General features: G+C 40.7%; 1 protein-coding gene and 1 long non-coding RNA gene across 2 annotated transcripts; both read right to left on the reverse strand.

The window, feature by feature from the left end:
* Positions 1-7,080: 7,080 nt before the first annotated feature.
* Positions 7,081-7,692, reverse strand: LOC149320960 (uncharacterized). Its single transcript, XR_016274391.1, has 3 exons — positions 7,578-7,692; positions 7,330-7,362; positions 7,081-7,225 (listed from the first exon to the last, which is right to left on the reverse strand). It is a non-coding gene; the product is annotated as an uncharacterized LOC149320960 (long non-coding RNA).
* A 1,804-nt stretch (positions 7,693-9,496) lies between these two features.
* LOC149320961 (zinc finger protein RFP-like) lies at positions 9,497-17,030 on the reverse strand. The gene is made up of 4 exons (XM_089538810.1): positions 16,599-17,030; positions 13,254-13,349; positions 11,048-11,278; positions 9,497-9,523 (listed from the first exon to the last, which is right to left on the reverse strand). The coding sequence occupies exons 1-4, from the start codon at positions 17,028-17,030 to the stop codon at positions 9,497-9,499; spliced, it is 786 nt and encodes a 261-aa protein (XP_089394936.1).
* Positions 17,031-25,506: the final 8,476 nt, after the last annotated feature.

Below are 25,506 nucleotides of genomic sequence, written 5' to 3' on the forward strand. Positions count from 1 at the left end.
GAATAAGTCTATTAAACTAAGAAATTACTCAAGCTGTCAGATGGCCAATGTGATTTATGTAACTATATGCCCTTGTCATCTACTGTATGTGGGCCAAAATTGGAGAGAGGTATCGGTAAGAACTAGTGAACACAAGAGTAGAATCCGAAATAAAACTTTGAATTCAACTTTAGGGGAACATTGCATCACCTTGGGTACTATCAGATTATCTTTGTGTGTGTGTGCGTGCGCATGTGTGTCAGACGTAGTGCCACAACACACACAGAGATAATCATTTATGCCTGCTTCATCATGAGGCCTTTTGGATCTGTTTTAAAAAACAACTATGGTTTGAATACAAATGTCCAGTATCAGCATTTCCTATAGAAAAGTCAGTGAGGGGAGTCATTTCACTTTAAGGAGGACTAGCTTTAAAATCTGAAGTATGATTGCCTACATGTGCCTAGAGCCTGAACCCTGATTAGCAATTAGGACAGGAATATAAAACCTTCCTAGTTTTTGTAATGTTACCTGAACTATCTGCAAGTGTTCTACAAGGGAGAAAAACATCAGAGCAATAGCACCTTATTGGTAAGCAAATGGAATTACAGATGTTGATTTGGTCATAGGTATTAGCATGATTTCTTATGATTGTGTGGTGTTATTGTTTAAACAGAATGTTGAATGCTTTTGCCATGAGCTGCGGAAGTCATCCATGAGAATGAAACAGTTCAATAACTACCTTGGGAAGAACTACTTCACCAATGATTTACTACTGTACTCCATTAAGAGAACCAGCATAGCATAGTGGTTTAAGTGTTGGACTGTGACTCTGGAGACCAGGATTCGATTTCTTGCTCAGCCACGAAACAACAACCACAAACATCTACTTGACTAACTGCAATGTTCCACTAGCAAGCTGCTCACCTTGCTGCTTTTGGATGCTTCAGCGTACTGTTTTGGTTTATGTGCTACTTGAAAGACTTTTACAATAGGAGGATTTATTGATTTCCGCTTGATCCATTGTACCACTCCTTGAGTCATTTACCTCTGTGGATGCTTTAACCAATGATTATTGGTTAAAAGACTGTTTACAAGACTTCCACAAACATAGTCACTGATGGAAGGATGGTGCTATAGTTATATACAGACATTGGCACAAGCATTATAGATATAAAAGACATTATGGTTGTCATTCAGTTATAAGGTTGGTTTTTTTTTTGTTTTTTTTTTGCTGTAGTGATAATGTTACACTTATAATGTTAAAAATGTTAGTTGTATTTATATTGTTAAAATGTTATTGTGGGTCATAGGCACACACACATAATAATTGGTCACAAAAATATTTAATGTTCCAATGTAATATTATTTGATTGCTATTCCTGTTACTGAGATTTGCAGTCCCAACAACTTTGCTCATTCCTGGCTTAGAACAGCAGATAACAGTTCTAAGGCTATGAATGGGCCACTGTCTGTTGAGGAATACTGCCTGGTAAAAGCAGGTTCCTTCACTTCGGAGGTAAGAATGAGGCGCCCAGTAATGGTGACATGCTGGGTCCTTCATTCTGTCCTCACAATGAGCAACCAGCAGATATGTTGGGTGGCCTGGTAGGACATACATGCACAAAGCCATCATGGCATGGGAACAGCAGAAAATCAGTTGTAAACTTGCTTTATTCTAGTTCTGGTGCAGCATAGGCCATATGCTATATAGGCAGCTTGCACCAGAATCAAGGGTTTTGGACATGCATCATCCAAACAGGTTGATGCCAGAACTAGTGGAGGGGATGGGTCTTTTGGCCTGTGCAAAGCCCTAGTGAAGGCTAGAGAGGATATATAAAAAAACAGGATTGGGTAGAAATGTTATTTGTTATAGGAATTGAGCTACCCTCTGAAATGGGAGAAAGGACAACAGGCATGCTTTCTGCTTTACAAGGCCTGCTCTTTTTGCACTTGGCCAAATTATCCATTCAATGTTTTATTTAGTATTTGGGGTTAAGAAAAGAGTAGGCAGAACAGTACGTTCTACCCCACTTCGCTACATCCCAGATCCCTGCCTCAGGAGTACATTTATTGGCATCATTGGCACCCTTTCTCCTTACTGACTGCCTGGCTAGCCCCACAGACCAGTCTCCTTCACCTCCCACATGCACATCCCAAATGCGTGACGGTTGTAAATCGCTCACGTCCTAACACATATGGCAATGTGTCAAATCTGTCAGGGTGATTAGGCAGATCTTGAATGTCCTCTCCGGCATAGGCACCCTTAAGGTCATCGGACAGGACAAGGTGGGGATTCGCAGTGTTCGGATCCAGAGTTAATAATAATAATAAATAAAATTTTTATTTATATACCGCCCTTCCAACAGATCAGGGCGGTTTACAGCAGGTTAAAAACAGTACAATAATCAATAAACAATAAAACCATACAGCAATTCCATAAAAAAACAAAGACAAAAAGCCCCGGGTTAGCCGATCCCGTTGCCAGTGCAGAGGAAGGAGGCCTAAAGGACTTTAGTCAGGGAATGCAATCCCAAACAGGAAGGTCTTTAGATCCCGTCTAAATTGGGCCAGGGAGGTAGCTGAGCGGAGCTCTATGGGCAGCGTGTTCCAAAGGGCCGGAGCGGCGATGGAAAATGTCCTCCTAGTAGTGGAGACAAACCTCGCCCCGGGAACCCTAAGTAATTGCTGCCCAGATGTTCTGAGGGTGCGGGGCGGAATGTATGGGGAGAGGCGGTCCTTCAGGTATCCTGGGCCCAAGCCAGAGTTATGTTGGCTGTATTAGTATTTGGGCTTGGTGCTGCCACCAAGCCCTACTTTGGATATTTAATGCTCCTCGGGTTTCGGAGGGTGTCAGACCTCAACATCCTCCCCCTCTCTCTCATGTCTATTGGGAATACAGTACAAACATTTGTTGGGTTCCTGGTAGTCCTGGCCATAGAGGCATGTGACCAGAGCTTCCCTTTCACTCTCCCTTAAGAAATCAATCAGGCAATTAAGAAAAGTGAATGCTTTAATAAATAAATAAATAGGGAAATTACATGGTAAAAAACTGTAATATATAACAAGTCCAATAGTTTAAAAAACAGATTTTTCAATTATCCCCCTCCCCCGGTTGCTAAAAAGGTAAATAAGTAAATAAATAACCACAGGTAAAGCGTTTCTATATATATTTTAAAAATGTCCAACTCCTCCTGTTGCCAACAGTGTCGTCCATTCCCTTTTCCAAAGACTTAGGAACCTAACCCATTAACCTACCTGTCTTCCTATTATCCTTCTCAGGACTTTTCCCTTGCTCAGTCCTAAGCAATTAGTACCTGCTTACACTACAGGTCTTTCTCTCCTAACCCCCACAGAAGCTTCTCTTGGCTCACAGAACCAAATGGGAGTTTCGTCTTTCCATTTCCATACCTCCCACTGGCCAGCATGAACCATCTTCCCTGTGTTAACTCTTCCTAGAACCTAGACTGAGAGCCCTTGCAGGGTCATTACAGGGGTGCTCCCCTTTACAGGGTACCCCAAAACTTGTAGCCAAGCCATAATGATCAAATCTGGCCTCCATTAAATTAATGGAAGGGCAATTGCAGGGGGCATGCCAGGGCATGTGGCAAACCTACACGTGACAGCCTTAAGGACAGACTGCCACGTGGGCTTTTTCTGCCAATGAAAAGTAAGGGAGAAGGGTGTCCTCAGAGAATGGGACTGCTGAATATGCACAGAGGAGGGTTCCTGTGTCAGCATCATGGAAAGTTAGCTGCTCCCCAGTGCAGTTCAGGCACACCCGGATCCTCTTCAGCACTGCACCCCGAGGCAGAGGGTTAAGAAAAGAGTAGGCAGAACAGTACGTTCTACCCCACTTCCCTACATCCCAGATTCCTGCCTCAGGAGTGCATCCATTGGCATCATTGGCACCCTTTCGCCTTACTGATTGCCTGGCTAGCCCCACAGACCAGTCTCCTTCACCTCCCACATGCACATCCCAGAAATGCCTGCCGGTTGTAAATCTCTCACGTCCTAACACATATGGCAATATGTCAAATCTGTCAGGGTGATTAGGCAGATCTTGAATGGCCTCTCCGGCATAGGCACCCTTAAGGTCTTCGGACAGGACGAGCTGGGGATTTGCAGTGTTCGGATCCAGAGTGATGGTGGCTGTTGAGTCAAGAAAGGGAAAAAAAGAAGAATCAGGTGGGGCATTCAGTTTCTCATGTTCACCTTTCTCCAGACCTAAATGCAGCAGAAGATTCATATTCCTTCTAAAACCAGCAGATCTCTCATGGACTCCTTTGGTGATTAGAGGACTACTTGCTAGTTTTCTGATTTTACTACACATTCTTCAACAAAAATAACATTAGAAGCCCCATCCTGAGCTTGTAAAACATTAGGGGGAAAGATGTTGAGGACCTTTAATAGTCACACCAAGTCATTGTACCATTTTGAGCAGAAGTCAAGACAAGATTATATTTTGAAGACAATAATGGAATATATCTCTCTCTCATTGTGTACTATGTTTATTTTTATTTAGTTACTTCGTTAATTGTACTTATATTCTACCTTTCTCTCAAAATGGGATACTTATTTTACAATTAATACCTAAATATTAAATTTTCCTTTTCTCATGATTACTACTTTTTTCAAATTTCTGTATATTTGAAATAGATTGTATAATTCATGCTTTATAAATCTAAATTGATTAAGGAGTAGAGTGTTATGATAGATGGGATGGGGACTAATTTATTTTTGAAAGTTTCATAAAATGTTGCTGGGGGGGGGGGAGCAGAGACTTTTCATAAAAATACCATGCTTTTATTTATTATAAAATGTACATTCTACATTTCAAAGAGCATTAGACGATGCAAAGCCAAAAAGATACCAATAAATCAGTCATTAGGCTGTGTTACATGAGAAAGTAAGGAGGGAAGAAGCTGAGAGGTGATTTTTAAATTGTGAAATCAGATGATTAATTTTAATTGTGGACTGTTTAAAATATGTATGCCTTATTTGCCCTTTTAAACTGTTGCATGTTTTAATTTGTTTTAATTTATGTTCATTGTTGATTTGTTGTTATCTGCCTCAACCGATGGGGAGAGGTGGGTAAGAATTATTTTTAGTATTATTATTATTAAAAGTATTGTTAAAAAACTCATTGTTAAAACAGTTAAATAAAACCCATGGTTAAAACAGTTGAATAAAGTGTTTAAAACATAATTAGTAACAAAAGATAAGAAATACAGCACAGCAAACCATTTCATACACAACTGCTACACAACCGGAATGACAACCTTATTTAACAAGGTAACAAGGAGAAACTTATTCAAAATGGTAAAAAAGTTGATTGAAACAGTGAAGTTTTCTCCATACCTTGGATCAGCCATTGATCAAAACAGGGATTGCAGTCAAGAAATCAGAAGAAGACTAGGAATGGGAAGTGCAGCGATGAAAGAACTGTGACAAGCGCAATGATATTAAACTGAATACCAAAGTGAGAATCACCCAAGCCATGATATTTTCCACCAGCGTGTATGGATATGACAAAGGTACCATGAAGAAAGCAGATAGAAAGAAAATTACACTCTTCCCTCCACATTTGCAGCTTTGATTATTCATGGATTTTATTAATATCTTCTCTCTAGGAATACATTGGTCAATTTACCCAAAAATCACACTGAAGCACCTAGAGATTCCTAGAGATAACACTTCTCTAGACATTTGTAGCTCCTCCAGCACAATTCTATGGTGAATGTCTGGCAGATGTTGACCGCAGAGTTGCACTGGAGGACCTAGAGATTCCCATAAAAACAGTGTTTTTGTTATTTGCAGTTTTTCCACATTCATGGTATCCCTTCACCCCTAACCCCAGCGAATGTGGAAGGATGTGTGTAATTAACTTGAAATATGGTGCTGGAGAAGAGTGCTAAAGATACCATGGATGACCAAAAAGATAGACAAATAGTTCCTAGAGTATATCAAGCTTGAAACCTCCTTGGAAGCCAAGCTGACTAAATTGAGGCCGTCATATTTTGGCCACATCATGAAAAAAGATGACTCATGAGAAAAGACAAGCATGCTAGGAAAGGTGGAGGGCAGTAGAAAGAGAAGGACCGCATACCAGAAGGATAAACTCAGTCAAGGAGGCCACAGGATCTGAGCAGAGCGGTGGAGGATAGCAGGGTTGACATGAGTTGAGGCAGACTCAAGGGCAAGTTAAGAACAAGAAGAAATGTACAGGTGGAGAAAGACAGACATGCTATTTTATACATACAGAGTTTATACACAGATACACATATCTTGTACTCACATTTAAACAAAATACTTCTATTTTATACACACACATAGACATTTTTATATATATAAATATAAATATAAAAGTCATCTTGTAAGCCAAAAATATGGTATTTTATATATTTATCTTTATATTATATATAAATATCTATATCTATATAAAACATATTTTTATAAGTATACTTAGCACTCTGAGGTCATGAGGGAAGAAAGTAGACAAATACTTGATCCAACATTTGACTTCCAAAAATATGTATGTGTTAAGTAAGCTGTCAAATCTACCCCTGAATACCAGTTGCTAGGGAATTTGAATGGGCAGATGTTAGTGGCCACATGTCCTGCTTGTAGATTTCAACTGGTTGGCCAATATGGAAACATAATGTTGGACTACTGGAGACTTTGGTCCAATGCACCAAAGTCTCTTGTTGTGTTCTCAGATGGATTACATCACACATGCCTGTTTTGATTACTATGAAGAATTATACATCTGTCTTCATCCCAAAATGTTCAGCTTAGGCTTACATGTCTAGAGGAGGAAAGGCAGCAGGCAAGATGTAGTTCCCCTCCCAAACTCCCACCATCAGAAGCATTTTCTGCTACTAGGGATCCTGTTGTTACATACCAGGCTTGCAGTGAAGTCAGCAATCACAGGGATGAAGGACTGGGACTGTAGGATTAGCCAAAACGATCAGATAAATCGCTTTCCTTCCCACTCAAACTCCCCTGTTCCCTCTGAGCTTACCTGCAATTCTGGAAGGGAAAAGGATTTTCCCAGCCACATACTATGATGTGTGTGTGTCTGTGTGTATACATGTATATAGATGTGGATCGACACAACTACTTGCATTTTTGTCTCTCCTTGGAGTGAGGGCTTGCACATCAAAATGTTGCCACTGCACTACAGGTGCATGATCATACTATGTTATATGCATAAGCCATAGCAAACTTTGGAGTCACACTTATCCTGCAAAAAACAAACATGTCATTTTCTGACCAAATCTCCCCCCCCCCATCCTACTCCCACCCTTCCTTCAAATTTGGTCTTTTTCATGAGATCCTGCATTTTACCTTTCTTCAGATGGAGTCCAGATATTAGAGTGTCTGAGGAAGAGAAGGGAAAACAGGTAAGAATGTGCCAACATAACAAGTCCTGTTATGAAACAAAGCAATACATCAATGGAAGAGAAGGGGATAATCTTACTGGGTTCATAATGGAACCAGGAAAATGACAGAAAGTGACGATTTATGCTTATTAACTGCCTTCCAATGCCCACATATAGAAAAAACAAATGGAATTTGCAGCTATTTCTCATTACCTTTGAATTTAGTTGTGACGTTTTCCAGAAAGGGAACGAAATCAAATAAGTCCCAGTTCCTCCACTTCAGCTCCACAGGAAAAGTCAAGGGATCTGTAGCAACCTCAGTGTTTTCACACCTGATGGAGAGAAACCAATGTTAATCCTTCAACAATTTTGGGGGAAATCCTCTTCTTCTCCATAGTATATTAAATCAAATAGACACATCTTTTTTAAACATGGTAGGTGCGCTCCAGTTGATTGCTAGTAAATGAATGCTATAGCCTTTGCAGAGAGAAATATTTGGGATGCTATTATTATTATTATTATTATTATTATTATTCACATTTATTTATAGAGTGCTGTAAAGTTTGCACAGCGCTTTACACACTAAGGGTCAAATCAGGGCCAAGCAGCATACAATCTAAGACAACATTACATGATTAAAAGTAATTAAAATGATAGCCATTAGGGCTGAAGGGCGGGATATAAATACCTAAATAAATAAATAAATAAATAAAAATATCTAGATTATATTATTATTATTATTATATCTAAAATAATATTAACTAGTATACAATAAAGACAAAGTAAGCAGCAGATTAGATGGTAGACTCATAACAAGTGAGAATAGTATAAAATAAGGATGGTAAGAATAAGGGATTTTGAAAATAAATGACACAAGAGATGACATTTTGGGGTTGAATCTAATGTCAGGCCTATCTAAAGTAGATCTATTGAAATTATTGGGACATGTTAGTCACAGAGCCAACTTAAATCCCTTTGAGTTCAGTAGTTTCACTCTATTAAGGACTAACATTGGATTCACTTCTTTATTTTTTCAGATTATTCTATTGGGAATGAGAAAATAATTGGTGAAATTAGTTGCGAAAAAAATGTAATGATTACCAATAATTAATTCCATGTATTTCAAGGACTAAAGAACAATGACATTACTTTACAACTGCATCTTAATGGCAGATAATGTCACTGCTTTTGTGGTACAGTTGTAATGTTTAAGTTAATTTTATAGTGATGGAGATGGGGCCACACTAAATGGTGGAGGAAGGATATTACTGTATATAGTTAAAGTGCTAGCTTGTGCTATTTTGTGAGTGTAGATACAAAAATGGGCTAGACAGAAGAATGCCTTTTGCACTATTGGCTAGTATATTCAAATGTCTAGATTAGTTACTTTTATAAAACAAGAAATAAAAGAGTTTCTGTTTTAAAGTTTTAACTATAATTTGGGCCTGTAAACTGCAACCAGCTTTTAAAAAGTAACTTTCTGAGAAGAAAATTCAAGTACATAGTGGGACAAATCCCAATTAGAGATTCGATTGGCACCATTGTTGGTTTCATGAAGGCACCAAGCAAATACTGTACACAGCTATTTATTAAAGCCTTTGCTGTCCATAGGGTTTTAAAACTTGTTTTAATATCTTTCAACTCATTAATATGTTTTTAGTCTACTTAAATTATTTTTATTGTTTAAAATTGTTTTCACCTGTTGGTATTGGTTCAATTTCTATGCCACCCTAAGATCTTTTGATAGAGGGCAAGCTATAAATATTGTAATAAAATTTAAATAATAATATATTTGAGAGCCAGCATGGTGTGCTGATTTGAGTGTTGGACTATGACTGGAGACCAGGGTTCAATTCCCAGCTTGGCCATCAAACCCACCTTGGGCAAGTCACATGCTCTCAGCCTCAAGGAAGGCAATGGCAAATCTCCTCTGAACAAATCTTGCCACAAAAAAACATGATAAGTTTGCCTTAGGGTTGTCGTAAATTGGAGACAACTTGAAGGCACACAACAACAAGAACAAATAATAAATAAGTATCCAAATATTTAGCAGTGAATGATGGGACTCCAGCATAACAGACACTTCCAGACTTTCTCTAAGCATCGTAAAGGAAAAAGTAACCAGGATCCACTTACCTCTGTAAAAGAGTTCCAACATCCTAGGGAGAGGGACAAGAGAGAGGAAAGGAAATTGAGTGCTTGCTACAGTGATCAGAAAATCTTTTTGATGCAATGACAATAGTATGCCAGTTGAGCCACTTTAATGCAACAAAGGACTGAGCAACATCCTTGTGTGCATACCTGACTTCAGAGTCAATGAACCAAAGAACAGAGATTGGAAACATTACACTTTTGGGCAACACCTCCCATAATGCTCTGGCCAGCATGATGAGTGCATGTGGGATTCTCATCCAAAGAAGGAGAGTTTGCAACCACTGCAAAGTAACTCAAAATATTTATTGGGGGGGGGTTTGGTGAGGGGGGTTCCAGCTGAATCAACAGCTGAGGAATCAAATCGCTTTTGCCAGGGAAGGCTGGGGACAGAGTTTGGGAAGCACCCTACAGAGCAAAGGGTCCCCAGTCCATGGCATCGAGTTCTCCAGGTAACCCATAAAATTAATCCCATAGTTCTACAGATATAATGTATTGGAAGAAGTGATTAGTCCGAGGGTAGGGTAAATCTATAGTATTGGGGGAAAGCTAAATTCATCTTATGGGGAAACAAGGGAAGGGGCTGGGAGCATCTTCTGTAAGAATATATATATTCTATATATATGAGAAGCTAATAGAAATATAATTAAGTGTTTCACCTTTAGAAGGACCTCTAATTTAAAAAGACAGAAGTGGTTTTTAAAATACACACCACACATGCACACATCCTGTAAAATACGTTTTTGGACCTCAGGGCTCAGAGCCCCACTGGAAAAGAGGATGAATAGTTAATGAGACTTTGGGATGAAATCACAGTTCACGCTTTGGTTAGTTGCATAGATTTCACTTTTGCTAAAAATCAAGCCAAAGGCATATCCTAAGAAGAGATCTGTAAATATGGTGAGGGGATTTGGAATTTGAGTAGGTGGGAGGTGTAAACGGGGGTGGAGATAATTTATTCATTTTAGGCATTCATAATCTGTTGTATATTTTGATGACTTCAGCCAATAAAGTCACAGGGGTGGAAAAATGCCAACAGAAGTTTGGGTGTGCCTACTTGCCTAGCACACACTTTCTTGTAAGACTGTAATTAAAAAATTGGATGTTGTTGCTTCACTTGTTTTGTCCTGATTAAATTTGATTTGGTACTTTGGTACTTAAGAAACTATATCTCACATTATTCAGCTGTTGAATCTCTTCTGGCAGATCATTCCACAGGCTATGGACTGGAGTAAATGTCTGCCGGGGACTTGAACATACATGGCGGATTCCATGGGTGGTGATCCTGTAGGTAACCTGGACCCAAACCATGATGTAGGGCTTTGGGATAATTGTCCTCCAGAGGACCCGAGCGTCCAGGAAGATTATATTGGAGGAGGCAATCCTACAGGTATGATGTAGTGAGAAGAATCAAGCCTTGATACCCTGGCTTCCACCACAAGCTGAGACCTTTCCCTTTGCTTACATACACAAAAAGTTACATCCAACCTTGGCCCAGAGAGGAGACTGGGCTGCTTTTGCCACACTCTTACTTGCACAAGTTTGCTCTCTGTTTGTTGACTCTTCTTTGCCAGTTCTGAGATGGTGCTGTTGAGAGAGGCACGTTCCTCAGAGAGTTTGCCCAGTTTCGCATCCCTTCTGGTTACAATCTCTTTCTCCACTTCTGCCGCCTGGTCTTGTAGCTGTCTCTCAAGTTTTCGTAGAAAATGGCGTAGATTCTTTAACTGGTCTGCTGTCCTTTGCTTTGCCGTTTTTGTTTGCTGCTACAGTAAGGGAATAGAAAGAGGATTACATCGATCCATGGATTAGATTACCTAGGTTTTTGGGGTCAGGTTTTTTACTAAACTTTCTGCACTTATACATGAATATATACAGTATTCTTCAAACTGGCCTTTGCACCAGAGCATTAGAATATAACAGATATAACCCAGGGTTTTTCAAATTTGATCTGTAACAAGGAAATTTGCAGGCTTTAGCTTGTTCCATGTGCAAAACTAGCATGGTGTAGTGCTCTGGGTATTGGATTAGGATTGTACAGACCAGGGTTTGAATCTTCAACTTGGGCACGTTTCACTCTCTCAGCCTCTGAGGAACCCTGTCTGAACAAATACTGCCAATGCCAGATAGTGTCACCTTAGGGGCAGCCAAAATTTGTAACATAGGGTTGACAATCAGTAAGTGTGACAACCACTATGTTTGTATTTACCAAAATAAACATATTGATTTCAGTTAATTTAGCCAGGTATTCTGTAAAATTAATATATACACTCGTCCCTCCACATTTGCGGCTTTGGCTTTTGCAGATTTGATTAGTCATGATTTTATTCATATGTTCTTTTTACAAATATCTAGATCCTCCAGCACAACTCTATGGTCAACCTTAACCAAAGGTCGCACTGAAGGACCTAGAGATTCCTAGAGGGAACACTCCACTAGGTATTTTTGTAGCTCCTCCAGCGCAATTCTATGGTCAAGTGTTGACCACAGAGTTGCACTGGAGGACCTAGAGATTCCTAGACAGGTGTTCTCTCAGGTAAAAACACAGTGTTTTTGTTATTTGTGCTTTTCCCACATTCATTGGGGTCCTGTGCCCCTAACCCCAGGGAATATGGAGGGAGAGGTGTATTCACAAATTACCAGGATACCCATATTTTTGTTTTTATGGAGGGCTGATATCCAAAATTCAACCTATATGAAAGGAAAAGCTCTCCATCCTTTAGATAGGAGACATGCCTTACACTGAAGGACACCTGTCAGGCCTGTAAGGGACAAGTTTTCTGACTTTAAAATAAAGAACATCCCTTATAATAAGGGGCATCTGGCAATACTACCATTATCACACATGGATTCCACTTTAAGTGCAATGACTGGCTGGATCCTATGAAACCCCATGCTTTGTAGTTTGGAGAGATGCTAGAGACTAAAAAAAATCTAAATGCCCATCCCTAAACTGCAAATCTCAGGATTCCACAGGTTATTGTCATAGCAATTAAAGTGGAATCATAGGATCATAGATTCCGAGAGTTGGAAGGAAGCATAATGACCATTTAATCCAACCCCTTGCCATATAGGAAGACATACAACTAAAGTACATCCAACTTCAATTTAAAGTCCTCCCAAGAAAGAAAATCCACTACCTTTTGAAGCTGTCTGTTCCACAATTAAATAGCAATTGCAGTCAAACAAAACAAAACAGCTCATGATTCAGTGGACCCTCTTTTCCTGTAATTTGAATCCACTGGATCGGGTTCTCTTCTCTGAAGCAGCGAAAAATAAATTTCTCCATCTTCTATATGACATTCCTTCCAAAATTTAAAGGTAACGGCCTATCTTTGAACACTATACTATTTTACCTACCCCTGTTCTATGACTGTACTGCAAATGTGCCACTTCCAAGGGTGACCAGATGCCCTCATTCCCCAGGACATGTCCTACATTTCAACCTTCTATCTAAGAGGAATTCCAAAATCTCTTCCATTTTGAACATGATTAAGAAGCATGAATTTTTATTAATGTTTTTATCTTTTGTTTTGTCCTACATTTTTCTTTAATATCTTATATTTTACAGTTAGGATATCTAGTCACCTTGCATTTCCACCCACCTATATTTATTTTTATACCTCCTGTAATTGAGCACTATTAATTAGCTTATTTAATGTGCTCCCCCCAAAAAACAACTGACAATAAACAGCAAGCTTGTCAAAATATGTGTTCATGTTCTGGAAAAGTAGCACTTACAAGCAACTGTTCGCTCTCATTTAGTGTGCATATTTCAAGTGTCGAGATTTTCTCCCTCTTCTTCATAAGCTCCTCCATGCAGCAAAAGATCTTCTCCTGTAGAAAACACAGAAGTTCACTTGGTGGCACTTTGGGAAGTTTAATGAATATTAGATTAGAATCACTAAGAGGGCAACATGCAGACCATTTGAACAGTACAAATAGTGGAAATTGTAGAACTTTTGGGAGAACAGGAGTGAGTGGGAAGCGAGACAGACCTTTCATTTTGGAGTGTGATAGTCACACACTCTCAGCCTCAGGTGAAGGCAATGGGAAACCCCCTCTGAATAAATTCTGCCAAAGAAACCCTGTGATAGGTTGGTCATAGGGTTGCCATAAATCTGGTACAGTTTGAAGGCACACAACACCATACAAGCAGACTAAACAGATTATTAAATTCTCCTGTACTTGTTATGTTGTGCCAAGGGTTGTTTTTTTTTTTTTTGGGGGGGGGGTTGAAGTATTTGCCCTACTAAGAATCTTGTCTCCCCATTAAATTTCTAGACACTGGCCTGTTATAGACTGCCAAAATAAAGCTACTTCAGGTCTCTTTGGAGGTATGCTGTTTAAATGATGCATGCATCCTAAGAATCCAGAAGCTGCACCAAAGCCGCACTCCAGTGCTTAGGAATCGAGTGTGGCTTTGGCGCGACCTCCGGACTCTTAGGACCCATGCATTATTTAAATAGCATACCTCCAAAGAGACCCGAAGCAGCTTTATTTTGGCAGTCTGTAACAGGCCACTGAAAATAATTCACACCCACAACTTTTTTATTGTGTTTGCATTCCCTTGATAACTTTGCCTGCCCTTTTTCTTCAGATGCCTAAACTATTTCTAGATTTAAATTACTGCAATCCTAGAAATTTGGGGAATGAAGGAAAATTTTAACTGGGGGATGGCGGGTTGCCATAATTGTCCACTAAAACCTGGGACAAAATGTAGGACAAAATCTAGACCAAACTGTAGGACAACTGCAGGACAAATTCAGCCCAAAATGTAGGACATTTAAGAAAATCTTAAACGTCCTACATTTTGGGCTGAGTTTTGTCCTGCAATTGTCCTACAGTTTGGTCTAGATTTTGTCCTACATTTTGTCCCGGGTTTTAGTTGACAATTAAGGCAACCCTTGTCAATTTGCACCTTCCCTTTGAATGGCTCTCTCCCTATTCCATCCGTGTCCTAACAATAATTAAACCTCAGGGCTTCTAGAGAAGGATCAGCCATAAGAAGAGGCCTATGGAAAACTGCCCTATCTTCAGTGCCTAAAGTATTTTAACCTAAAACTACATTATGACCATGGTGTAGTGGTTTGAGCTTTGGACTACTGACTCTGAAGACCAGGATTCGAATTCTGATTTGGTCATGGAAACCCACTGGGTGACCCTGGGAAGTCACACTCTCTCAGCCTCAGAGGATGGCAATGGCAAACACCCTTTTAAGAAACATGCCAAGAAAACCCAGTGATGTTGGTCATGGTAAGTTGAAAAAGACTTGAAGGCACACAACAACAAAACTACATTAAAGAGGCAGCATGGCATAGTGGTTTGAGTGTTGGATTACTCTGGAGACTAGGGTTCGATTCCTTGCTCAGCCATGAAACCCACTGGGTGACCTTGGACAAATCAGCCCCAGAAAAACCCCATGTTAGGTTTGCCTTAGGTTTACCATAAGTTAAGACTTATGACCTGAAGGCACACAACCAGAAAACTACATTTGGTCAACAAGAATTGATACTGCAGGTATACTGGATAACAGCATTTGACTGTATTTCTGCTAAATTAGGGATTTGCACAATTGTGGAAGGCCAGTGGATGACACTGGAAGATCGCACACCCCTATCTCCTCTCTCAAAAATAACAATTTCACATCTCTTTAACTGCTATGGCTCCTTTCTCCAGAACTGTGCATTTTGTAGCTTACCATCCCTCTAGGGCTGAGAAGGCAAGGGGCCTTGTAAAACTACAAATCCCACAGTTCATAAAATGGAAATGCAGCACTTAAAGTAGTGCCAAATTGCCTTATTAATAATGCAGTTTGATGCCACTTTGACTGCCACGGCTCCATCCTATAGAATCTTAGGATTTGTAGCTTTGTGAGGCACCAGCATTCCTTGACAGAGAAGGCTAACATTGTAAAAGTACAAATCCCAGGAGTCATAGGATGGAGCTGCAGCACTTAAAAGAGGTGCCATACTGCCTTACTTATTCCTGTAGATGGCAGAATAATAACACAGTTTGATGCCACTTTAATTAACATGGATCTTGTCCTGGGGTGCATAGCTTTGTGAGACACCAACCCACTTGGGCAGATAAGGCTAAGGGCCTTGTAAAAACTACAGATCCCAGGGTTTCATAGGATGGAGCTACAGCACTTAAGGCCAAGCTGCCTTATTCCTACAGTGTAGATGAACAATAATGCACTTTCACACCACTATCAGCCATGGCTCCATCCTACACAATCCTGGATCTGCAGCTTTGTGGAGGAACAGCAGTTAAAGCAGTGTTAAACTGCCTTATTCCTACAATGTAGATGCATAATATAATAATTATTATTTATTATTTCTTACATGCCTCTCCCCATAGACCCAGATGGGGAACAAAAACAATTATAAAGACATCAGGTAAAACACACATGAATTTAAAAGGACAAAAGATATACACAACCATATTTAAAATTCACAATTTAAGAATCATGTGGACAAGCCTGCTGGAAGAGACTGGCCTTTAATGCTCTTTAAGTTCAGACTGTGTATTCTGCTGTTGAATCTCTTCTGGAAGGTCATTCTACAGTTTAGGGGTGGCTAAAGAAAAAGTCCTCTGGTTAACAGTTCCCAACTTAGTCTTGGCTGACTGGAGAAAATGCCCGCAAGAGGACCTGAATGTATGGGGCAGATTACATGGGAGGAGGAGATCCTATATGTAACCTGGACTCAAACCATGTAGGGCTTTAAAAGTAATAACCAACAATTTGCACCTTACCCAGAAATGCAGTTTGCAATTAGACACCACTTTCACCCCAGGCGTATGAAACACACTGCAGAAATAATCCAGTTTGTGGGCTGCTTAAGTTACCCTAACTCAGTGCTAGGGAATCCTGGGAATTGTAGTTCTGACAGAGGGCTAAATGTCTCCCAAAACTACAATTGCCAAAATTCCCTAGCATTGAGCCAGGGCAGTTAAAGCAGTGTCAAACTGGATTATTTCTGCAGTGTGTTTGGGACCCTTGTGCCCATCCTCCAGAATCCTGGGATGTGTAACTTTGTGGGGCACCAGCACTCCTTGGCAGAGATGGCTAAGGAGCCTCACCTTGGCTTCCTGGGCAGCCTCCTGGAGGGGGATGATCTCATGGCCCCGATGGGCCCTGAGGCAGGCCAGGCAGAGTGGGACTTGGTCCTCTTGGCAGAAGATCTCGAGCAGGGGTTCCCCAGGGTGACTTTGGCACATGGCAGCACTTTCTTCTCCTCCACGCTTCTCCACTGTGGAAGCCTCTTTGGCCAGCCCGGCCAAGTTGCCCAGTTGCCAGTTGGGCTTCTGGTGCCTTCGCCAGACCGTCTGGCGGCACTGTGGGCAGGTGGTGGGTTTCTCTGTGGTGCCAGGGACCCCCCAACACTGTTCCAGGCAGCCCTGGCAGAGGTTGTGCCCACAGTCCAGGGTGACTGGGGCGGTGAAATAGTCCAGGCAGACCGAGCAAGTGGTCTCCCCTTTCAGCTTCTTCTGGGACAACAGGACGAAAGCCATGGGGGACACCTCAAAGCCAAAGGGCAGGAAAAGGTAATAAGAATTAAAAAGAGAGAGAAAGAAGGAAGCAAGAAAGGGGTCAATATTCTCTGGCTCTTTCCCTTTAGCTTTCAGGGAAAGGATTGGCCTCTCAAGAGTATTATGAAGGCCCAAAAAGGACAAGAAGGAAAGGCCCACTGTCTTCTCTAGAGAGAGAGAGAGAAAAAAATAAGTCTGCAAAAGTCTTCAAAAGCTGAGAAATGTCTTGCTCCTCAGATAGGCTCCAAAAGGCTACAGAACTCCTTTATATAGTCTTTATTCCCCTCCTCCCCAAAAATGTATCTAATGGGAGCAATGATAAAGGCCATTGTTAGGCTTAAAAGGTGTAGCAAGATGGGAGTATGATTTATCTTGATCCATAAAAAGGAGAAGTATCCCTTTTTAGACTATGGGGTTCTCTTCCTCTGGGCCTGCATGGTCAATTGGGATGAAGGGATTATCTTCTAGGTTGCTCTAGGCTCCTGTGTCTTCCTCTGAATTGGATTTCAATCCCGACAATAGGAAAAGAGGAAATGTCTTTTCCCCTCTGGAATCACAATAGATATTATTGTGCAAAGGAATATTGTAGCAGCTTTGAGACTAACTGGGGGAAAGAAATGTTTTGCAGAGTTGGTCTGCTTCCTCAGATGCATCTAAGGAAATATTTTAGGAAGTTTCTTGCATCTGAGGAAATATTTATTTATTCTTTATTTATTATATTAATTTGTATCCCACTGTTCTCCCAGAATTGGGACCCAAAGCTGCTTACAGTCTAAAAACAGAGTACAATTAAAAACTGAACAAAAGTGACAATTCAAATGGAATTAAACTATTGCAATATTAAAATTGATAATCTGTTTAAAATAGAATACAATTTAAAAAGATACAAGCATTTAAAAGCATACATATTTAAACCACCCCAGGACGTTCTTTTAAAACTTTCTGTTTTAAACGCCTGTCTAAACAAAAAGACCAAGTATTGGAAAGCGTATGCTACAATTTATTTCTCACAGTCTCAAAGCTGCTGCAATATCTTTTTGCACAACAATATATATTATTATTATTGAGGGAGAAAAGACATTTCCCTTCTTGGCAAGATTTGTTGAGAGGGGTTTTTGCCATTTGCCATCCTCTTGAGGCTGAGAGAGTGTGACTTCCCCAAGATCACCCAGTGGGTTTCCTAGATGAGATTTGAACCCTGGTCTCCAGAGTCATAGTCCAGCACTCAAACCACTATCCCACACTAGCTCACAACATCATACTTCTAGCAGGATATAGACTTGGAAGAAATATTTAAGAAATTCAAGGAAAAGTGCAAGGGCAGGTTTATAGCTGAGTGCTAAGAAAACAAAAGTAATTACCATAGTTGGAAGATTTACATAACTTTAAAGTAGACAATGAAGACATTGAAATAATTAAAGATTTTCCATACTTTGACTAGTTATTAATGAAAATGGGACTTCAGTGAAGAAATCAGAAGAATAGGATGGGGAACTATGAAGGAATTAGACAAGATCCTGAAATGTAAAGCTATATAATTGAATACAGTTAGATCTCCACATTTGTGGTTTTGACTTTTGCAGATTTGATTATTTATGAGTTTGATCAATATATTCTTTCTATGAATCTCTAGGTCCTCCAGCAAAACTCTGCCAGACGTTAACCATAGAGTTGTACCGGAGAACCTAGAAGTGCCTAGAGAAAACACTTGCCCAGGCATTTGTAGGCCCTCCAGCATGATTCTATGATCAATGTCTGGCAGATGTTGACCATAGAATTGCACTGGAGAACCTCAAGATTCCTAGAGAAGGGTTCTCTCAGGCAAAAAGAATAGTGTTTATTTTAATGTGCGCTTTTTCCACACGCACGGGAGTCCTTTGCGTCTAAGACTAGCAAATGTGGAGGGACTACTGTATTAAAGTTTGGATTGTCCGTGCCATCATATTTTTTGGATTGTCCATGCCATCATAAAGCTGGACAATTAATAAAGCTGATGGGAAGAAAAACAATTCATTTAAAATGTGTTGCTGGACAAGAGTACTAAGGATACCATGGACTGCTAAAAAGGCCAATAAATGGTTGCTAGAGCAAAATCAAGCCTGATCCCTCCTTAGAAGCCAAGATGAGACTGTCATATTTAGGCCATATCATTAGAATGCATGATTCACTATAAAAGACAACAATGCTTGGTAAGGTAGAAGGCAGTAGGAAAAGAGGAAGACTATATTGCAGATTGATAGATTCAATCAAGGAAGCCAGGGCCCTGAATCTGCAACACCTCAGCAGAGTTATTGATAACCCTGAGTGACTTGGAAGTGTTGCAATAAGTGAAAGTTGTTTTAACAGTAGATAACAAAACTCAAGGCCCTCAGTACATAGGTTTTGAGTAGGCATTTTTGTTTCCAGAAAGGAATTTTTACATTCTATCACATAACACTGCCTAAGTTTATTTCATGTATATCCTTGATTTACTATTTATTTTAATTTATGCTGTGATCTGAAATCTCCAAGTGGACCATCAGGACAGCTGTCTTCAGAGAAAATAACTTATCCCATTCATTGTCTGTCAGTCAGTCAGTCAGCCAGCCTTGACTATGAACACTCCTAATATGCACAAAGTACCTTCCATATGGTTAGTGTTCCTTACTCCCAAGTAAGTGTGCACAGGATAGATTGCATGCAGCCTTAGCAATCTACAATCATAGAATCATAGAGTTGGAAGAGACCGCAAGGGCCATCCAGTCCAACCCCCTGCCATGCAGGAACCTTCCATCAAAACATACCAACAGATGGCCAACCAGCCTCTGTTTAAAAGATGTCCAAAAAAGGAGACTCCACCACACTCCGAGGAATTGTGTTCTACTGTCGAACAGCCCTTACTGTCAGGAAGTTTCTCCTAATGTTGAGGTGGAATCTCTTGGTCTGTAGCTTCCATCCATTGCTCTGTGTCCTGTTCTCCGGAGCAGCAGAAAACAAGTTTGCTCCCTCCTCAATATGACATCCCTTCAAATATTTAAGGGTTATCATATCACCTCTTAACCTTCTTTTCTCCAGGCTAAACATCCCCAGCTCCCTAAGTCGTTCCTCATAGGGCATGGTTTCCAGACCCTTCGCCATTTTAGTCGCCCTCCTTTGGACATGTTCCAGTTTCACAATGTCTTTTTTGAATTGTGGTGCCCAGAACTGGACACAATATTCTAGGTGGGGGCTTACCAAAGCAGAACAGAGTGGTACTATCACTTCCCTTGATCTAGAGCTTTCTTACTGTAGACTACAGCACTATGTTTTTATTTATCTGCTATGATTCCATCCTAGGAAATAGTAGGATTTAGAGAGGGATACCTAGAATTCTCAAACAGTGAATTCTAATTCTTCCCCAAACTACAAATCCTAGGATTCCATAGTATGCAGCCACAGCAGTTAAAATGGAACCATAGTGCGGTAACTGTGTGGTGTGAATTGCCCCTCCTTGGAGGCTTCAATATGTTGATGTTGTTTTGTGCCCTCAAGTAGGAGACCCTATCAAGGGGTTTTCTTGGCAAGATTTCTTCAGAGGAGGTTTGCCATTTATTTCCCCTGAGGCTGAGAACATGTGATTTGCCCAGGGATTTCATGAACAAGCTTTTGTTGCTAACAACCTGTATGGCTGCATCTGCACTACATAATGCTTTATCAGTCATTTATTTATTTATTTATTTATTTCAAACCCAAGGCTGTTCTCAGATAAAAACATTTTAAAATCTTTCCTAGCTCCATCCTATGGAATACTTTGAATTCTGTTGTAGCACCAGAGCTCTCTGACAGAGAAGGTTAAATAATATAATATATATTTTTTACTCGCTTGTCCCCAAAGTTTGAGGCATGGTATAGCACAGATTAAAAGGCCAAAGACCATATAAATACATCTAGTTAAAACACATAAACATAGGGCACTTTAAAATAAGCCAACATAACATTTAAAATATTCCAGTTTAAAATTCATAGTTTAAAACTGGCAGGGTAAGCTCGCTAGAAGAGATAGGACTTTAATACTGCTTTAAATTCAGACAGTATATTTAGCTGTACAAGCAGCAGGTTGTTCCACAGTCTGGGGGCGGCCGACAAAAATGTCCTCTGGTGACTGTTGCCATTCTAGTCTTGGTTGGCTGAAGTAAATCAGTGGGCCCCAAACTTTGGTCCTCCACATATTCTCAAACTATGGGGGAGATTAACTTCAGTAGTTTCCAAGGTTTGGTCCTCCTGATGTTTTGGATTTCAGATCCCAGAATTCCAGACTGTTCATCAAGCTGGCTGGGGCTTTTGGGAGCTGAACGTCCAAAACATCTGGAGGACCAAACCTTGGAAACTACTGAAGTTAATGTCCCCCAGAGAACCTGAGTGTACACTGTGGATTATATGGGAGGAGGTGATCCTGTAGGTAACCTGGACACAAACTAAGTAGGGTTTTAAAGGTAATAACCAACACTTTGCATTTTGCCCAGAAACTAACTGGCAGCCATTTGTGTGATTTTAATATTGGTGTGATACATGCATGCCTAGATGTACCAGCAATCAACCTGGCTGCCATATTTTAAACTATCTCACAAATTACAACCCCCAGAATTTCATAGCCTTGAGTCACAACAGTTAAAGTGGTGTACAAAAAACAAAACAAAACAAAACTGCAATAATTCTGCAATGCAGTTGCAGCCTATATGGAGTTTATCTCTTCTTTGCTGTTGTTGTATGACTTTTGTGGGGGTTTTGGGCTATGTGGCCATGTTCTGGAAGAGTTTATTCCTGACGTTTCTTCCAGAACATGGCCACATAGCCCCAAAATCCCACAAAAAAAAACAACTATGGAGTGCAGCCGTTAAAGCCTTCAACTTCACATTGCCTTCAGGTCATGACCCTATGTTGAGCCTATCATGGGGTTTTCTTGGCAACTTTCTTCAGAAGGGGTTTACCATTGCTGTCCTCTGAGGATGAGAGAGTATGACTTAACCATGGTCACCCAGTGGGCTTAGAAGGCTGAGCTGGTATTTGAACCCTGGTCTCCAGAGTCCTAGTTCACTGCTCAAACCACTACACCATGCTGGCTCCCTTATCTCTCCTAATGCTTAAGAAATATATGCATGATTTGTATTGGCCCTGTTCTCTGGACTACAGAGAACATACCATTCACATATGCAAAAGGTTATTTACAGTGGCCCCTCCACTGGGATTAGGCTTGAAGGACCCCTGTGAATGTGGAAAAACTACAAATGAAAAAGCGCTATTCTGTTTACCTGAGAGAAAACCACTCTAGGAATTTCTAGGTTCTAAAGTGCAACTCTATAGTCATCATCTGCCAGAAACTGACCATAGGATCATGTTGGAGGACCTGCAAATGCCTAGAGAAGTGTTTTATCTAGAAACCTCTAGGTTCTCCAGCACAAATGGTCAACTTCCAGCAGAGTTGCACTAGAGGATTTAGAGATTCCTAGAGTAAACATATTAAGCAAAACCACAAATAATCAAATATGCTAAAATCAAAGCAGCAAATGTGGAGGGACAACTGTATTTTCCCTTAAGGAACATGGAAGCACACAAGAAGTCAAAAAGAAAGAACCTTGTGGCACTCTAAGGGAAAACAGGAACATCTGAGCTTTAGCAGTCAAGGTCCACAGCCCCACATCATTTGAACTGATTTGCAGCCTACACTTTTTGGGCGTAGCTGTTAATCCCATCTGGAGCAGGCCAGCTGAATTAATAAGATTTACATATGTGGAGAGATCTTATAGCACCTTTGAGACTCATTGAAAGAAAGAAGTTGGCAGCATGAGCTTTCATAGACTATAGTCTACTTCCTCACATGCATTTAGATTTACATATGTTTGATTTACAATTTAACAGGTCTATTCTTCTTTTACTAACACCTGGATTTAGATAGCATAAAGGAATCATGAATGCAGTTGTTGTTGTTGTTGTTGTTAACTGCCCTCCAGACATCACTGACCCATGGCAACCCTATGAATAAGACATCTCCAGGACTCCCTGTCCTCTAATGCCTTTTGTTGTTGTCCAAGTGATTTCCAATTTATGACAATCCTAAGGCTTGCCATAAGCCTTCATGGTATTGCCATGAGCAATCATGGAATCTCCTCCTGGACAGAAGGTTGAAATGGAGGATAGGTCCTGGAAAAGGTTCAACCTGTTCTCTTCGCCTTCCCCTGAGGCTGAGAGAGTGTGATTTGCCCAGTGGGATTCCCAAGTTAGGGCAACCCTAAGGTATCATGGGGTTTTCTTGGGCCAGATTTCTTCAGAGAGGGGTTTGCCATTGCCATCCTCTGAGGCTGAAAGAGTGTGACTTGCCCAAGGTCACCCAGTGGATTTCCATGGCTGAGTTGGGATTTGAACCCTGGTCTCCAGGGTCATAGTCCAACACTCAAACCACTACATCATGCTGGCTCTCTCACACTATCACACTACTAAATCCTTGCATTTTCATAAAGGAATAATGGGAGAAGCCACTGTCAGGACAGATCCAGTGGGTTTCCATGGTTGAGCTGGGATTCGAACCCTGGTCTCCAGGGTCATAGTCCAAGGCTCAAACCACTGGCTGCAAATGCCTATATTCACACAAATAAGACTGACTCAACTTTTCAAATTAATTCATTCATTCATCTTTCAATTGAAAATAGGTACAAGGACAAGGGTGTCCTTTTCCTATATTGCTTTTTGCCATTTAATTAGAGCCTCTCCAGAGACAATAGGTAGGTCAAGGGAACATATTCAATACATTACTACTAATCATACAGACATTGTAATCCATTTATACAGTGGGCTCTTGGTATCTGCTGGGGTTTGGTTCCAGGACCATCCCTGGTTACCATAATCCATGGATGCTCAAGTCCTGTTACATACAATGGTAGAGTAAAATGGTGTCCCTTATATAAAATGGAAAACAAGGTTTGCTATTTGAAATTGATGTATTTTTGAAATATTTTCAAGTCGTGGATAGTTGAATCCGCGGATAAAGAATCTGTGGAGGTGGAGGGCCAACTGTATGCACTTGATACACTTTTGGGCCTGAATAGACAGGCCAAAATAAAGCTGCTTTGGGTCACTTAGGCGGGTTACAAACCGCCATTAGGGACGTCCTGAGGATGTCCCAGTTTGAAAAAGGGGCGTCTCTTCTAGATGCCCCTTACCCTATCATGGACTCAGTCCATACAAAATGGCAGCACCCTGTTCATATGGGCGCCGCCATTTTGACGTAGCGGACACTCTGCATCCGCACATGGCGCACTGGAAGTGATGCCGCGAGTGCGCCCTTTGGCACTCGCGGCGCCTCTTCCCGGGCCTGAGAAGGAGCGCGATTTCCGCGCTCCTTCTCTGCAGCATCTGGGAGCCACGCCGTTTAAAGGCTGTGGTTCCCGGACGCTGCAAGCGGAGGCAGAGCCAGACCGCTGCTTCTCAGCGGTCTGTAACGCGCCCTTGAAGGTATGCTGTTTTAATGACACACACATCTTAAGACCACAGAAGCTGTGCCAAAGCTGCGCTCCAGTCCTTAGGACTGGACTGTGGCTTTGGCACGGCTTTCAGCCTCTTTGGACACATGCGGCATTTAAACAGCACACTTCCAAAGTGGCCCAAAGCAGCTTTATTTTGGCCTGTCTCTTCGGGCCCTTTTATTTCTTAAGAACCCTTTTGAAACTTACATGTGTGTTACGTCCCTTCAAGCTGCCTGCTAACTTGTGGTAAACCCACAAATTTCATAGGGTTTTCTTAGGCAAGGAATACCCAAGAGGTGGTTCTGAAACTTACCAATTCTTAAATCAGTTTTTGAACAACATGGCAATTATTCCAGCATAAAAATGTTTTGTCAAGAATCTTTCATTTGAACACCCCTCTTAGAACAGAATTCAAAATCAAGGATATAATTTTGATATCCCCTCACTGGTTTTAAGTATTGAAAAAGATCTTGGCCAAATCTTGCGAACAACACTCCATGATAAGGTTGCCTTTGGGTTACCATAAATTGGAAACAATTTGAAGGCACACAGCAACAACAAAAACAAAGGCAATTTTATTTTCTTGCTCCAGAATGGCAAGGCTGACTTCTAATATAGGTGTTAGGTGGGGATAAAAAGCCTTTTCTTAATATGTGGAGGGGGGATTAGCAGAGGGCCCCTAAGCATGTACAGAATGCCTCCCATAGAATCATATTCCCCATTAACACTCTTTTTAAAACTTGCAACAAATGACAAGGATTTTGCTCTTCTTAAAACAAACAAACCTTTTAACACTGTAGCTAGTTTCCCAAAAACTCATTGCCCCCAATAGTTTTGTTTTAAATTGTAATCTCAATACAAAGCTTTTAAACAATACTCAAGTTTGCTGGGGATGGTAAATGTGAGGCCCTCTAGATGTTGTTGCATTGCACCTCCCAGCAGCCTTTGCTATTATAGCCAGGGCTAAGGGATGCTGGGAGCTG

Source organism: Sceloporus occidentalis, unplaced genomic scaffold (assembly GCF_023333645.1).
Source record: "Sceloporus occidentalis isolate IW3139 unplaced genomic scaffold, rSceOcc1.0.p SCAF_1, whole genome shotgun sequence".
NCBI classification, from domain to species: domain Eukaryota; kingdom Metazoa; phylum Chordata; class Lepidosauria; order Squamata; family Phrynosomatidae; genus Sceloporus; species Sceloporus occidentalis.

What these genes read in the sequence shown, in the direction of transcription:
- LOC149320961 (XM_089538810.1), bottom strand. Translation starts at nt 17,030, where the DNA reads ATGGCTTTCGTCCTGTTGTCCCAGAAGAAGCTGAAAGGGGAGACCACT. An exon ending in AGGCTGCCCAGGAAGCCAAG is followed by an intron (nt 13,350 to 16,598) that starts GTGAGGCTCCTT and finishes TGTTTTCTACAG; the next exon opens with GAGAAGATCTTTTGCTGCAT. An exon ending in ATGAGAGCGAACAGTTGCTT is followed by an intron (nt 11,279 to 13,253) that starts GTAAGTGCTACT and finishes CCCTTACTGTAG; the next exon opens with CAGCAAACAAAAACGGCAAA.